The 17,042-nt window shown below is 39.6% G+C and overlaps 1 protein-coding gene across 5 annotated transcripts in view; it reads left to right on the top strand.

The window, feature by feature from the left end:
- The window catches only part of FYB1 (FYN binding protein 1), a 159,002-nt gene that overhangs the window by 65,718 nt on the left and 76,242 nt on the right, over positions 1–17,042 (top strand). For all 5 annotated transcript variants that reach the window (XM_079144456.1, XM_079144459.1, XM_079144457.1 and 2 more), the window contains exon 2: positions 42–1,197. In XM_079144456.1, coding sequence (XP_079000582.1) covers positions 42–1,197 — 1,156 coding nt within the window. The remainder of the gene's footprint in view (positions 1–41; positions 1,198–17,042) is intronic.

Raw genomic sequence — 17,042 nt, forward strand, 5'->3', positions numbered from 1 at the left:
ACTTCTGGCTATCAGCTAGTTTTTGTTCCCTGTGCTTATAGGATGGAAAAGCAGATGTGAAGTCCCTCATGGCGAAGTTTAACGCAGGGAGCAACCCGACAGAGGAGGTCTCGGGCAACAGCAGGCCCTTCAAAGTCACAGGGCAAAGCTCCCCTTCAGGAATACAAGCGAGGAAGAACTTATTCAACAACCAAGAAAATGCCAGCCCTTTCACAGGACCCAGCAACGTGCCTAAGTTTGGGACTCCAAAGCCACCTTTGGCAGTGAAACCCACTTTTGAGGAAAAGCCTGACAAGGAGCCCAAACCCCCATTTTTGAAGCCTAGTGGGGTGGGCCAAAGATTTGGAACAGTGGCAAACCCAACCACCAGAGACCCTGAGGCAAAAGTGGGATTTCTGAAGCCTGTAGGGCCCAAGCCCATCAACTTGCCCAAAGAAGATTCTAAACCTGTGTTTCCCCGGTCTCCTGGAAGCAAGCCATCCCTTCACAGTGGGAACCAAGACCAGGACTTGAAGACACCAGGCCCAAAGCCAGGGCCTGCTCCTTCGGCCCAGGAAAATGAACAGAGGCAAGTGTTCCCAAAGCTGGCGGGGGCTAAAGGCAAGTTCATGTCAGTGTCACAAGATCATGACCCCAAGCCCCTGTTCCCCAGGCCCGCCTTTGGCCAGAAGCCATCCCTGAGTGCCGAGGACTCCCACGAGGACGAGAGCCCCACAAAGAATGTGTCTGCACAGAAAGGACCCTCAGCATCCCTGGGAGCCAAGTCCAAGAGCGGCCCTTTGAAACCAGCAAGGGAAGACCCTGAAAATAAAGGCCATGGAGGTGACACTTCAAGCTCACCATTTCCTGGAGTGGTTCTGAAACCTGCTGCCAGTAGAGGAAGCCCAGGGCTCTCCAGAAATGGCGAAGAGAGAAAAGAAGACAGGAAGATAGATGCTACTAAGAACATCTTCCTGAGCAAGGCGAACCAGGAGGAGGCGGGGGCTCCTCCGGCCAAGTTCCCTAAGGCTCCTTCCAAGTTGACAGTGGGGGGGCCATGGGGCCAAAGTCAAGAGAAGGAGAAGGAAGAGAAGAACCCAACAACTCCGAAGCGGATGCCGTTACCTCCCTTGTCAGTTTTGGGTCCACCTCCACAAAAACCCAGCCGACCACCAAATGTAGACCTGACAAGATTCCAAAAAACTGCTTCTGCAAACAGTGAGTTGTTTTCTTGCTTGCTAATCAGTATGGTTTGTTCCCAGCAAAGGGTGTTTTCAGCTCCCAGGGAAAAATTCCTATCAAGAAATGATTTCATAACTAGTACTTGTGTAGGAATTTTCTTTGGCATTTTATTTTTTTCTTTTTTGTGGAAGGTCTGAGAATGTAGAAGTCTGAGTTCTATGTAAGCATTCTATGAGAAGATGCCTTGTGGGCTGGGTTATTTTGGTAGGGGAGAGGGGAGGAGGAAATACATCCATTTGATTGAAGTAGATTTGCTTAATGATAATCATTGTATTTACTTCCTTAGTTGCGTTTCATTTCAGTAAAGAGACTGAGGTATGTTACCTTTACTACTGCAAAAGAGCTAGACAGAAAGTGAGCAAACTTGTCAGTCAGAAGATCTCAAAGGGGACAATTTTGACAACCAGTGGGTATTTAGCAATGTCTGGAGGCAATTTTTACTGTAACAACTGGAGGGTGCTACTGGTTTTTAGCTGCTGTGGGGCAGGGGTGCTGTTAAGCATCCTGCCATACACGCACAGGACAGCCCCTCAATACAAAAATTATCCAGACCAAAGTGTGTAGAGTGGAGATTGAGAAACCCCCTGCCAAGTCATTTCAAATATCCACATTCCTTACATTTCCTAAACCCAATGTTTGAATAAGAGAGGAGCAGGACTCTTGGGAACCAGTCCTGTGTGTTTCCCATTTTAGCTGTTTTGTTTTCTGATTTGTAAAGTAATACAAAACTAGAAATTACACTGCATTATTCTCCTCTGGGCGAGTAGTTGCATTTTCTTCCAGAGATATCACTGCAGTATTACAGTGTGTGGTATAATTTGATACTGAATGACTTGGCAAAGATTTGCAACCCTTCATCTTAATGAGGAAAGCTTGTGCCTGGGATGATTCATATTTTTGGTGAATGATGTACAGCTGTTATTTATTGTAAGGAGAGGGGAAAGGATGCTTACAGAGACCATACCACACTTAGTCATATTTTTTCTCCTATCAAAACTATAGTCTAATTAAAGCAGTTCTAGGCCTAACAGTTTTTGTTTTTTTTTTTTTTTTTTTCATTTTTGCACTATGAAACCTTTGTGTGTCATCTACCTGAGATCAGCATATTCCTTGTTGGTAAACAGATTAGTGATCAAATTCTCCATTAAGAAACCAAGTTTGGAAGGCCAGGCATGGTGGCACATGCCTGTAATCCTAGCAACTTGAGAGGCTGAGGCAGAATGATCTCAAGTTCAAAACCAGCCTCAGCAGATTAGCAAGGCACTGAGCAACTCAGTGAGACTGTCTCTAAATAAAATATAAAAAAGGGCTGGGGAATATGGCTCAGTGTTTAAGCACCCCTGGGTTCATTCCCCAGTTCCAAAAGAAAAAGAAAGAAACCAAGAAGTTTGGAATGATCCCATGATTATTCATCTAGAAAGATCCAGCCTGTTACACATGGTGTCTCCTCATCTATCACCTTGTTTCAATGCTGATTTGTTACTCAGAGGTGTTATTCTTGTGAGAACTTCTGAAAGATTCTTATCTCCCTACTTTATTTCTTCTGTGCTTCAGATAAAAAATGAACTATTATAACCCTCATTTTATAGCTGTAAATTCATGCCAGGGAAATGGTTTTGATGTTAAGCAGAAACTTGGGAGCATTTTCTTCCATACCTCCCATCTTTGTTCCCACTCTCTTCCAGGTTTGGGTGGTGGAAACATGTGGCTCAATGTCATGCTTTTGGTTGAGTCTCTAAAAATGCTAGGGAGGACTTCTTTCTGACTCTGTTGACCTGACAAGGTCAGCACTAAGTGATAGAAGGACAAGGGACCCAGGCAGAACAGTAGGCGATGTTACCCTTGTCCTCTTCCTCCTCCCCTTCCTGGTCCTTTTTCTATGCTGGCCTCCCTCACTGCTGCCCAGGTGCCCAAGAAGCAATCTCTACTTTAGATACTGTCATCAACATAACCCTCCCAACGCTGCATCCCTCAAGATACATTGTGCTCCAAAATGTAGCCTGTTTCCTTTTCATCTATCCCTCCAACAAATCAAAACTCGATTCCTTTCAGTGTCAACTGATCTAGCCTTGGTGTCAGGATAAGTAATCGGATGTATAACTTCAAATTCTGAATAATGTCCTTTTAAAGCATTCATCTTTAAAAAAAAAAAAAAAGTACCTAACTCCTTTTACATTTTTTGAAACAGAAACTACATTCTGGCTCAAAAATGCCATAAGTATAAGTATACAGTGAAAGAAAAGTTACCTTGAGCCCTTCTCTGCCATTTGCAGAGTATTCCCAGCCCTTGCCCATAGAAACTGCTCTTTTTAATTTGCACATGTTCATCCAAAGTTTCTTTTATCCTTAGACTATATATATATATGCTATATATATATATATAGTCTATGCTATATATATAGTCTATGCTATATATATATATATATATATATATATCCTGCATATCTTTCCACATCTTAAAAAGGAGTAACTAATTATTCTTTAGAGATACATAATATTCCAGTAAATTGGGTGACAGGCTAATTGATTTAACAGTTCGCGTATAGTTTCTGGACATTTTCTGTTGAAAACAATGCTGCAGAAAAATAAGCTGGTGCACAAGTAATAAAACATGCATTTATTTTCTGAACACAGAGAATTCATTAATATTCAGGTCTGCAGATTTCTGATCTTGCTACTGCTGTTTTTCCTAAACCATGCTATAAATATTAGATAATTTAGCATTATATCTAGGAAGGTATAAAATACACCAGAATTAGAAAATACATATTCATGTTATATAATATCCAGGTAGCAAGATGAATAGTTGGAAAAGAATTAAATTTCTGTTGTACCAAAACAAAGCAAAAAAAAAAATTCTGAGAGTCTGTTATTTATCATCCTGAAGTACATAAGTGGCAAATTATAAAATATATATGTACACAAATATGTGGTATATTTTATGTACGATCTTTAGGTGGGATAGATCCTTTAAGAGTACTATAAGTATAATTATCTCCTTTATTTTACAAGTGGAAGTTGAGGATAGGAGATGTGACTTACCCAAAGTCATATATCTAAGATTAAATCCAGGTCCTCAGATTTCAAGTTTGTATTTTATCACATACCATCCTGCCTCTATATAATGTGCATGATTGCATGTTCAGATTTTGTGGTATGCATATTATACTGAACATTTGTGTATATAATTACAAATACATACATAATTTTAACTCAAAGTACTCTCAAAGTTATCTTCTTTTTTTGGTGGGGGGCGGTACCCAGGATTGAACTCAGTGGCACTCAACCACTGAGCCACATCCCCAGCCCTATTTTGTATTTTAGTTAGAGACAGGGTCTCACTGAGTTGCTCAGTGCCTCACTTTTGCTGAGACTGGCTTTGAATTCTTGATCCTCATGCGTCAGCCTCCTGAAACACTAGGATTTACAGGCATGCATCACTGTGTTGGGCTTTTTGAGTTATCCTTTTTAATGCTTATAATAAATCATGAAATAAATAGAATAATTTTTTGTTTTTGCAGTGCTGAGAATTGAACCCAGGTCCTTACATATGCTAGGCAAGTGCTCTACCACTGAGCTACGTACCCAGCTGTTAGAACAGCTTTATTGAATTTATTTTAAGCCAAGATGTAGTGTCTGGGTCATCAATTTTTTAATAATATTAATAGGGCAGGGACTGAAATTGAGTTGATAATTATTAAATAAGATTTTACTTTCAGTGCTTAACAGTATCTGGCAGATGGTAATACAAAATGAGTAAGCACTGTCAATAATATGATTATATTCAGTAGCATTGATATTTTATCACAAAGCCTATCACATATTGATAATTTTATATTATAAAAACTATTCTAGAAATTATAAACTGCATTTTATATGCTTTTGTTTATAATATGTAAATTTGTTCTTGATTTATGTAAAATGTTGATGAAGAATTAAGTAATCATTGCTAAAAAAGAGGTCTGCCACCAGAAGTCCCTGGAATGTCTTCACGCAGGGGTCCTCTTTCCAGCTTAGTGGTGGTATAGGGCAGTAGGTGTAGTCCAGATAGATGCACCATGTGACAGCTGCCCTGAGATTTGATGCCTGCTGCAAAATGAGGCCAAGGGAAGGCATCTTCCCCAGCCGGGAGGGGAGAAAAACAGCAAACCCAGCAGTGATAGTTGTTATCCTGAGACTGGTACCACTGTTTCCTTCCCCATTGCCTAACAGCTTGGAAGAAAAAGAAATTTATCCAAGTTGCTGTGGATCATTATCAGCCCCAGCTGCTTAAATTGGCAGCTTCTGGGGAAGATGTTTCTGGGCATGCTGCCACAGACCCTAAAATTTTCTGATATTGGAGTTTTTACTTCAACTTTAACAAATGGGTGTTCTAAATACACCTAGTTAGACATGAATTTTCATATCACGGCGTTGCAGGAAAAATTATTTGCAGTCTGGTATAACTAGAAAATTTGCTTATTTGCTTGCAATAAGATGGAAAAGAAAGGAGATGATATGCTTTATAAAAAATGAGATTCTATTGCTAAATGGTTATTCACTATGTTTTTTAATCCACTAAGATTTAATAAATACCTATTAGAGCAAAAACATAGAGACTTACTCCAAGATTGTTTTGTTATCATTAGAGGTAATTATGAGTGTGATCAAATTAACTAAAGCTTCATCTAATTTTAATTATATAATTATAGGCTTTCAAAACTTCATTTTCATGTCTTTCTGCCTCATTTCTTTTCCAGGTTAACATCCAATTTCTTAAACCTTTCCCAGATGTACCTTCATTCATTACCAGCCTGTCCAATATATTAGTTATTAAAATAATTATCACTTATTGAAGACTTGTCATATATTAAGTACACATTCCTCCCTGTTTATTTCTCCCAAGAATTAAATGAAATTCTGTGAAAACACGGAAGCCCAGAGAGGGTGTAGCTTAACTAACCATGGCTAATCTTCATGTCCTCAGATTCCGTGGACTCTATCCTCACTGCTTCCCCACCCCATGCTGAGCTTCCTCTCATGAAATAGAGGACATCATGAGATAATAAAACACACACAAATGACACCTAAAGACTCTTTGTTCCTCTCCTTTTCTCTGACTTCTGGTTGAAAGATTTTTTTTATTATCATTATGAATACCACTATAAGCTTCATTAAAACAGAAACAAGTTTGCTTATCATTTTCTCATTTGGAGGACAGAAATAATACTAATCTTTGTTGTTTCTTAGGTTTGTCCTCCCACAAAAGCCTACTTAACCATAATGCAGTTACTCCCAGAGTTTTCAGTGTTAAATTTTAATACTTTCTATAATAATTACTATAACAAATTACATAACCCTTGCCAGTAGACCAGCACTCACTTGAATGGAGCTTCGACACAAAATGAATATTATACAGAGCATCTTTCTTGCAGATCCCTTTAGCCCACTCACTTGTAAACTGTATGCTTAACTCCAAAATTTTGCTTCCTGAACATGGAGCTAAAAACTTTTTTCTAAGAACCATACAAGATTATGAAAGCTAGAACGTCTAAAAAAAATCCAAGATATCAAAATATTCTCTGAACTAACCTTTCCTTTGGCTCTGTCTGGTTCCCAAGCCAGTGATCAGGGACTTCTCCCCATAACCACACGCTCCCCACCAGCAAGATTTGAATTCTTAAGAACCCAAGGACCAACTGTTGGTTTGCATGTAGCAGCTAGTAAAGACCTGCTGGAAGATATTCAGTTCATTCTTTTTTCTGGTCTTGTTCTTGATGCTGGAGAAAAACCAAGACCAATTTTTCTATATGTCAACTGTATAAATGATCATTTAAGTACCTGGATTTGATTTCCAGCACCATAAAGAAAAAAATAAAAGAAAACAAAAGTATTAGGCATGTGGTGGAAACTTCTAGAAGGTGGTGAAAGCAGGCTATTTGTAGAAGTGGGTAAGATTTTCCTCCACAGATCCTGAAGCTGTTTTCTTCATCCCTTCATTCTCTGTATGTACTATATTATATGTAGCCTGACCTTATTAGACATTTATACATTGAAAACTTTAATGTCAGCGTGTGACAGAATTTTCCAACTGGCACTTCCAGCCATTATAAGAAAAAGGGATTTTATGCTCATATACCTTCTAGAAATTTGGTGATAAGTTGTTTTCTTTATAGTAGGATTTCTCCAAGAGCTAATATACCACTGTGTGCTTGGAATCTAAGAACAGGGACATAAAGAGCAGATATCAGGACTTTTTTAAAAACATCTCTCAGACTATGCTACTTCAGGACACTGAAATCTGGAGGCAGAGCCCTCCAGAGCACACACTGAGATTGGACCTCACTGTACAGCAGGGTTCAGCTGGAGGTGGCCACGAAGCCTTCACCACAAAGTTCTGGACTTTGATTGTCCAGTGAGCCTGCTGTGCACAGTGTGGCTTGTGTCCACTCAACTTGAACTCTCACCCAAGCCCAATTTATTTTATTTGCCTTTCTTGATCCCTGGGAAAGCGTTTCTCCATAAGATCCCTAGGTCTTCCATTTCAGGTTGAAACTCCTGGGAGCCACTGACTGGTAGCCACTTAGCAGCTTACCCAGGTTTACCCCAGAAGAGAAATGTCTCAGATAGACTCTGCTCTGAAACACTCAAGTCCCTGGTTGGATCTCACATGCTTCCCCTATTTCAGTCCTCACTAAACCTCGAACTTCTCTCATCTGCTCTTCTAAGATAAGTCAACTCCTCAGCCTAAACCCTGTTCTCCTGAGGAAACTGTTCACTGCTGTTTCACATCCCAACAGCATCCCTTGGGCTTTTTTTAAATACAATTTCCTTATTGCTTTGATAAGCAAGTTACAGGGTCTCTATTTTGAAATGCGGGCATTCAATCCAACTGTGGAGAAGTGTGAGGCCAACCTCAATGCACCCTTTGAAAATGATTTGCTTTTCTGCCTGGATTCTCAGAGAAATGTTTGTCTTGAAGGTTTAGAAAGAGCCACAATATGTCTGTGTCGATCACTCTGTCATCATGAGAGATGATGTTCCTCTTTGTTCTCAGGTTCTCGGGATTTTCTGTTCCATATGCATCAGCATCTCACTATTTCCTTTGATCTGGCGCATGGATGACAAGCGCTTCTTCTAGCTCTAATCCAATGTGATAAATTTATCTTCCCTTCAGAACTGCCTCTGAGTTCTGAGCGTTGCTGTGAATGCACAAAGCCATAGAGTGCATGAGGGCTGTGCTGTGGAGTGAAGTTCTCACTCTGGACCTGGATTTGTGCTTCATACCAGTGGCCAGCCTTGGGAGCTGACCCCCCTTCTGCTCCTAGTACCCTCTTGTTGGGGTACATAGTAGGGCTTTTATGCTTGTGGATTTCCATTAACCTTCCCCTGGTTGCTCGCTCGGCCCAGGTCCTGTTCTCCAACCTGGGGCATATTAGAGAGAGTTCAGTTTGGTCTCAAATCATGCTTCCCCCCACTTCTGGGCCTGGGGAGCAGGTGGGATCTTAGATTGCCTCCTCTGGCAGCAGAACCTTCTGTTTCTTCCCTTATACACCATTTTTTCCAGTTAACACATTAGGTTATTTTCTTTTTCTTGTAAGGTGGCTGCTAGTGAGTTTGGGATATTTATCTTGCCTTATTTTGTTTTTACTATTTTTATTTGGGAATTGGAAGAAGGACATCCTGCACGTCCCTCCCTCATTATTTTATGCCAACTAAGTAGTTAATTATAATCTAGGGATCAGCAACATTTCATAAAGGAAATTCACCCCTTCAGAAGGCAGGCAGCTAGATGGCAGAAAGGAAACTGATATGGACTGAGTGCCTACGACAAGTCATCTTTCATGCCAACTGGGCTTACTGGTCAAGGACACTCAGATGTCAAGGACCCCAACCATGTCTCCTACTCTAAGGCATGCTGTAGGCACAATCAAGGTGAAGTGCGGGCAGGGATCCAGCTATCTGATGAGTGCTGAGCTCTGGAACTGATGTTAGAGTCTAACCTTGGTTAGCCTGCAAAGGCCCTGGGAGCAGTCCTAGTTTAAGCCTTTATCAGCCAGTTTATATTTAGAGTAGGGGTCAAATAGAATGTCATATAGAGTGGAACCCCACGCGGCATGCCTGTAATCCCAGCTTATTGGTAGGCAGAGGCAAGAAGATTACAAATTCAAGTCCCACCTGGACAACTTGGTGAGACTCTGTCTCCAAAACCTAAAAAAATAAAAAGAAATACTAAACAGGAAAAGAAAGGTGTCACCAGGACACCTGATTTGTGGGGAAGGAAAATTTTAAGGGCCATTTTGCCATTGAAATATCCCCTGGAAATTGGGTGCAATAGCACCTGCTGTGATCCCAGCCACTCTAGAGACTGAGGCAGGAGGATCACAAGTCAGAGGTCACCCTGGAAAACTTGGTGAGACTGTCTCAAAATGAAAAATAAAATGGAATGGAGATAGCTCAGTGGTATATCACCACTGGGTTTAATTCCCAGTACAGGGCAGACAGGGGACAAAAGTTCTCTGGGCATATTTAGGTTCTTAGTTCCTTGCATGGTACTCAATTTGACCTTCAGAATTTCTGCTCACACACTACCTAGTCTCCTAATATTAATTTTAGTTCAATAGTCCACATTTACCAATTAATTTAGAGAAAACTTTCCTTGCATTGATAGCCATCCTGTTCATAAGAGAGACTATCACTTTACTCACTTATAAGAACAGAAATTTCATAAAACACAGTTTCAAGGAATATGTCAAAATTTTCCTTGTTGTAAGAACTATTCCCATGGTCAAGAAACTAAAATTAATACATTTTAGGCAGCCTATAAGATTCATGGAAAGAGTGCCCCAAAATCTGGCATTATATCAACTTTAGTAGCATTTGTACAATATCAAAGATATGACCCTTTGTAACATAAATCAATGACTTTTTGATGACTGACTTGCCCTCCAAGTGTGAAATGTACCATGAGACAATTTTCAGTTTACACCAAATTTGATCAAAATTGTATACTTCCCAAAAGAGTAAAAGCATTAAAATGAAATTACAACTTGCTTAAGAAAGAAGATTGAAAAGAAAATTTAATGACCACATACAAATGCACATAAATCTAATATTAAAATACAAAAACTCCTCCTGATTTATCTTCAATTGCTCTTACACAAATCAAATTTAAAAAATAGCTGGGAAGATTGGACAAATGCACACATTATGATCCCATCTACTCACTGGGCAGCTGAGGCCTTCCTTCACACAATCTGCTGAAGTCATTTCCAAGCCAAGTCAAACAAAACTCTTTTTCCAAGAATTACATTTCTAGAATATGCATGTGGCTTGACAGACTCTTGTCTTTGCCTTGATTAAAAACATTTCTTTTATGATGGATTCCTATGCTAAAAGCCCATCTTTGTGCATTTTTAAAAATTTTTGAAACAAAAGATACTGATTTCTGAAACAGAATAATAACTCCAACCGTCAGAAGAACAAAATAATGTCTTGGGAGTTGAAACCCAGCTACCTGTTTTTATAAAAATATCTGGAAATTTCCTAGACTTTTAGAGAAGGCAAAATCATGATAATTATAGCATGGCTCTAAAACCCAGGGAACCATTTAGAATACTAAATTATTCTTTCCTCCAGCATTTGAGAAATAATGAAGAGAAATAGAATCCAAACACTGGAGAGTTTAACTGCTACAATATCCACTAGTAAATAGATGATACAAAAACATTTTTCTCCTCTGTTTTAATTGTCACCAAAGAAAAGAAGGTTAGACTTCATTCTGTCTGGCATATCAAAGGTTCAAAAAAACATCTAGAACACCTAATAGCAATAGATACTATCAAGACAAAGTAACCGAAGATGTGACATCTGGTTGTAGAAAAAAATCCGAGCTAAAAACATTATGAGGTTTTTCCTTCCCCAAAGAAAGGACCTGCATTGTAGAACTGGCTGTTGGTATTCATGACAACAATCTGCATCTCTGCAGCTGCACCACTGCACGCCACAACGGCTTTTCCAGCCCTGGTCTTAGCAACTGAGCATGTTTTTTTCTGGGGGTGGCAGTAGGACTGTTGAGGTAAAGGAGGGTACACACAATACCCTTCTCATCTCTGTTCTTGGTTTCTTAAAATTATCAGCAATAAGATCGTCATCTGATTTCCAAAACAACTGTGGGACAATATGACTAGTATGATCTGGTACTAAAAAGAAATCTATCCAAAAAAAAAAAGCAAACAGCAAAGTCAATAAATATCACAGACATCCAAACTAAATTTAAATATTTGTTCAATTTATTCTGAAATAAAAGGTGTTCAACTATTTCTAGGAAAGGAAAGAAACCTGGATTAGTGCCCAAAAGAGTCCCTCTTAGTGGCTTTATAGTCCTATAGTACCTCCTAGTTCTCTTGAAAATTGTCACCTGGAAGAAGCTGAGGTTTCCCCAAGTGCCCTCAGCTATTGAGGATCTAGACTGTGGCTTCTCCAGGACTTCTGCTTTTCACCACCCTCCAGACCTCAGCTTCAGGTTTATCTCAAGTGAACAAGAAAACCAACAACACACACACACAAACACACACACACACAAATACAACCATGACTTGCTCCTCCTCCGTCATGTTTCAAAAAATAGTTTTGTGCAGAAGGATAAGGCAAACCTGCAAGATCATTCATGCTTCTCTAAATGAAAGACTTCTCCACCTGATGTGAGATGTTTAAGCAAGCAGGAAACCTCGCCCCTTTATAGGAATGGACTGTATTTGATTTCTCTGAAGCATTAAGTTCCCAGTCCTCATGAGGAGAAATGAATTGTGTTCTGTCTGAGTGGCTACAACTGGATGACCCACCAGGTCACTACCATGGAAATCCTGCTTTCTCCATGAACCCTGAGTGACTATCTTTTGCTCCTCTGTTGTAATAGGGTTTTATCAGATGAGGCAGCCTGTGCTACTAACCCTAACAAATAACATTTCATGCCACCAACCCAAACATCCGTCACTCTCTCATTTTCCTTTCTTCTTCCTTCTCTTCTTCTAAGGTGTGGTTCTTTAAAAAAAAAAAAAAAAAAAAGAGTTACTTTTCATTTCTCCCACCATCATCACAAATATCCTTTGTTTTGAGCTAGTGAAACCCACTGGTCACTTGTTTCTGCACTGTAAAAAAACAGGTCACTGAGTTCCATACTACTAAGAAAACACAGAGAATCGCAAGGGTCGATGTGATTTGAAGATATAAAAGCTAAAATAGGAAATACAAAAGCTGTGTTACTGTGCTTTTTAAATTCAGGATTAAGTCAATTCCAGACACTATCCTATATTTTACAGAAAAACCTAATGCTATGTGCAGGAGATCAATGAACAATCAAGTGGTTCGATTTCTAAAGGTTACTTCCATCTTCCATCTCCCACCTCTTCTAAATTAGAGAGGTTTGGGGACTGCCCCCTGCCCCTATGCTACCCTGCAATATTACCCAACCATGGTCTCAGTGATTTTCTTTTCTTGTCACTGTAGACCACTTATTGAAAGCAATTGTGTGCGAGACAGATTTCACGAAGGTTTCAGAAGCCAGAGGAGTTTATGTTGCATTGAGACCAAAAGTTTAAAATGGAATACTAGCAACCTCTGCTCTTCAAAGGCAGCTAATTATTTTGCATCTCAATCTCTCAACTCCTATTTCTTTGACCCATCTTTCTCAGAGTAGTTTAGCAGACTCCAGCCCAAACCCTTAAACTCTGCATTGTCTTTCTTGCATATAATCATAAGTTTCTTATCCAAAGCCCTTCTCCTCAGAAGAGGGTAGGATGGGATGGCCAGGAGGGGAAGTGATTTTATTTTACATTGCTGTTGATAGCCACTTTGTTACTAGAAATGAACTGTGGATGAGCAGAATATATGGAGGTGAATATATGTTCCAGTACAAGCAGGAACTGAGTTATCCCAAGTTGATGTGTCAGGTGGTTTTATCTTTTCATTGATTTTCAAATGCTTAATAACTAGAGATCCTAAAAAATAATAAGAATGCTACAAAGACTTTCCTCTACCAGACCCGGGATTTGAAAATTTTGAGGTTTTTTTTTTTTTTCCTGAGTTAAAATATGACAAGGACACCTCTCTTACATGTCGCTCTGATCATTGTGAACATCACAAGGGTCTTTAAGGAGAAAGATGGATTGAGGTTCTGACCAATGGTGTGTGCATCATATTTTCTGAAGGAGTAAGAAAATTCCAAAATTGGACCTCAGTCTTTCAAAGACTCTCAAATTTTGAATTACATAAGAATGTCCCCAAAATTCCTAGTTCAAGAGTTCTGGGCTGGAACCCAGAAACTGAAAGAGTTATCAAGCCTCTCAGATGAATTTAATGAAGTCGTTCCTGAATCACCTTAAAAAATAGTATAGTCAACTGTGGGAAGAAGGAGGTGAGGGAAAGAGGGGAGGAGATGTTTCTAAGCTATAGGTATTTTTTCTCAGCACCAAAGAAGTGACAAAATAATACTGAGACAGGATACCAGAAGTTAGGGATTACATCAAAACATGCAAATGAGTGAGTAACCTGTTTCAGCAAGCAGGTAGTGCCCTGTGCTTGGTCTTCAACATTTGCTTACTTAGGGAAAGTGCAAAGGTGCTATTCAAATAGCTAACATCTGGGGAGGTCCAGCTCTGACCACTGTGTTGTCTGAACACCAGAGTCCTGAAAGTCCTTCGTTGTGTCAGGCATTAACCTTTTGGTTGCTGGATCACAAAGAGGTTCATGCCTCCCTGAGGGATATCTGTAGCCCTTATGCGATTGCAGCTCACTTCCACTGTTGGAACAATTGGCAGTGAAATTGTTGACACCAACTGACTGTCATCCTGGAAGGACAGAGCAGCTTGCCATGTCGGAACACCTGTCATCAAGGACTCTCGTTATTCTTTCTTTCTTCTCTTCCTTTTTCTGTTCACTAGTCCCTTTCATTTTCATTTCTTTTTTTTTTTTTTTTTTTCTCCTTCTTCCCTGCAGTGGCTTGAAAGTTTTTTCTGCACCATGTTTTTCCCATGGCCCATAATTACTATTCATGAAATTAAAAAAAATATTTAGCACTAGAGGTGGTATTCAAGGCAAAGAGGAAAATGGAAGTGCTAAGATAAAGAGGCTTTGAAAATCTGAACAACTGCACATCACTGAAGGGCTGCAGCTCTGTTGATAGAGGCCATAATGACAGCAGAGTCCACAGTCCTGCCCAAGGTGACCCCACTTGTTCCTTTCGGCAGGTCTCCATGTTTGTGATAGCCCTTCCCACTCACCCAACTTGCCAGGAAGGCTAAGGGGTGAGGGGAACTAAAAGCAATCCAGTGTTTTATGCATCAGATCTAATCAGTGCCCCAACTAAACGTGCTCAGTTATTCTGCTATCTAGCTAATTCAACATTCAGTAACAGGAGCTGAAGAAATAGCTCCTTTTGGAGAGCGTTCGCCTAGCATGCGGAAGGACTGCGGTTCGAATCCCAGGGCTCTCAAATGAGAAGAAAAACAAAAAAACCCGCAAAACATTCGGTAACAATCTTATTACTTAGTGAGTTTTAGCCTACTAAGTACCTAATAGTTAAAATAGGCCTATATTCATGTGGTACTTAAAATAAATTAGGCCACTGCAAAAGAAAGCCAGGCAGTTGTTCTAAAACAAAGGGTGATTTTCTTTTATAATACTTTTTTAGTCAGATCTTCAAAGAGGCACAAATATACAAAGAAAGACACTCTCAAATTCTGAGGCTGCTGAGAGATCCTGGTGTTTGTTAGTCTAATGACAAAAGGAAGGGATGGCTGTGGCACTGATAAAAACGTGTTTTTTTCAAACTTGTCACTGTAATTCTGTATGCTGGAAACTATTTTTTTAGCTTGCCGTGAAGTTGATAGGAGAACTTGCAGACAGATCTATGAACACTTAACACTCCAAGAGAAACAAGGCAAAGAAGATGGGAGCACTTTTTTATTTCAAGAAATACAGGAGCTGTCACAATTATTTTTCACCAAGGAGAGTTAAAAGCAGATGCTTTGTTGCCAGAGGCACCTGGGTTCAGTACAAGCTGGGTGACTCGTTGTGGTTTCCCATGGAAGGTTCTTCCCTTTTTAAGACTCAGTTTCCTCATCTGTTCATGGAGATAAGAAGTCTCTCTGTTATAGGGTTTGCAATGATTAAAAGGATAAGTGGGAAGAGTTCCTGGTACACCACAATGACTTAAATCAATGGTAGGAATTTATTCATAGTTTTAGGGGAGAAAGACATTTAAATTTCAAATAGAGACCCCAATTACAAAATAGATGAACAACTGATAGTAGTCAGCAGCAGCCGCCACAGATGTCAGTCAATACTAGTAAAAATGCATCCAGTTGTGGAAGATGTTAAATCACATTTTGTTTCATTTAAATGCAACATAAAAGATTTTCCTTATCGCATCAGCTTGATCCTCTTATTTAGGTATCTTTTTGCCTCTCTCCTGCCACATATCTCTTTCCTTTCATATTAGTTCTATTTGTTGACTTCAGAGTTCTCTTTTCTTGTGTTGCCTGTTCAGTGCTTGGAGATTCTTGGTTTTGTGTGTAGGCTTCTAGTGGAGAGTCCATAAGATTGTCTGCCATTTGTTTTTGCAGCAGAGAGAAAAGTCAGGTTAGAGAAGCCAAAGAGGAGTGAGGTGCTTGGATGGCTGTCTTCCACACAGATGCTCCTTTTGCTCCTGGACATTGCAGCAAGCAGAGCTCGACTCAGCTTCAGCCACCCAAGGGCTCAGTCAGTGTGCTTAGTATTTATTTCTGTTGTGTGGTCCTCCAAGTTCCCAGCTATCTCTGCTTCATTCCCTTGCTTGATGGCCCATGGCTTTTTCTGGCTCCCTGAATTCTCCATCCCTTAACACAGAGTGCTCTCGGGTGGCTCCCACTTCGATGGCTCTCTCTCTTCTGCTCTCTTTGAACTTGTGTTTCCTTTTGGTTCTGATCTCTCTTTAAACCTGCCTTTTATGGATTCCTCATGGTTTCTGACCTTCCGTGGGCTTACTTTCTTTTTTTCCAATGTGATCTTTTTGTGTGTGTGTTGTTTTTCAGTTACATTTTCCATCCTTTCCAGAAGTTGAGAGTGAGCAGCGCTTGCTATGACATGCAGCTCAGCCTATCATCTTGACTGGGAATTTTCCATATGGTAGCTAAAGGATAAGCCATTAGTAGGATGTTTAACTGTCGTGAAGCATTAGCAGCAGGAAAATACTTACTGGGTTACATTAAAAGAATCAAATGAGGTTTGGGTTTGGCACAACGGGAAAGAGTGAAAAATTCTTCGATAGGATATATATGCCAATGTAAAGTTTCCACCTAGTAATGATAAATAAAATAATCATCCTAAGGAAGCCAATTTTGTATCTGGATTTTTCACTGAAACTATGTCACAGGAAAAACTGACTTTGCGTGTCAAGTGGCTTTCCTATCCACTAGAACTTACAAGATCTAAAGGAAGAGCTTTGAGAAATGTGTCCCTCAAAGGCTATGCAATTAATTATTTGGAATTTGAAAAGTTAAATAATATCCAGCAAAGGATTTTGATTTAGACTCCATACTGAACGTGTAAATACTAATCATCTATTAGTTGAAATCAAGTTAACTAAAGCTGGGTCAACCTTGTTTTTTTCTTTTTTAATTTATAGTACTTTACATTTAGAAGGAAAATGAATATACATTAGTGTTCAAAGATGTCCAAGGGATAGAGATCAATTAATACTTCACAATAAAATACACATAATTTGTGTACAGTTTTTGAACTAGATCAGAACAGGTTCTTTATCAACTCTTGCTTTTGAGAAAGTTTTTAGAACTAAACACTAG

This window comes from Sciurus vulgaris (assembly GCF_902686455.1).
Source record: "Sciurus vulgaris genome assembly, chromosome: 6".
Taxonomy (NCBI): Eukaryota; Metazoa; Chordata; class Mammalia; order Rodentia; family Sciuridae; genus Sciurus; species Sciurus vulgaris.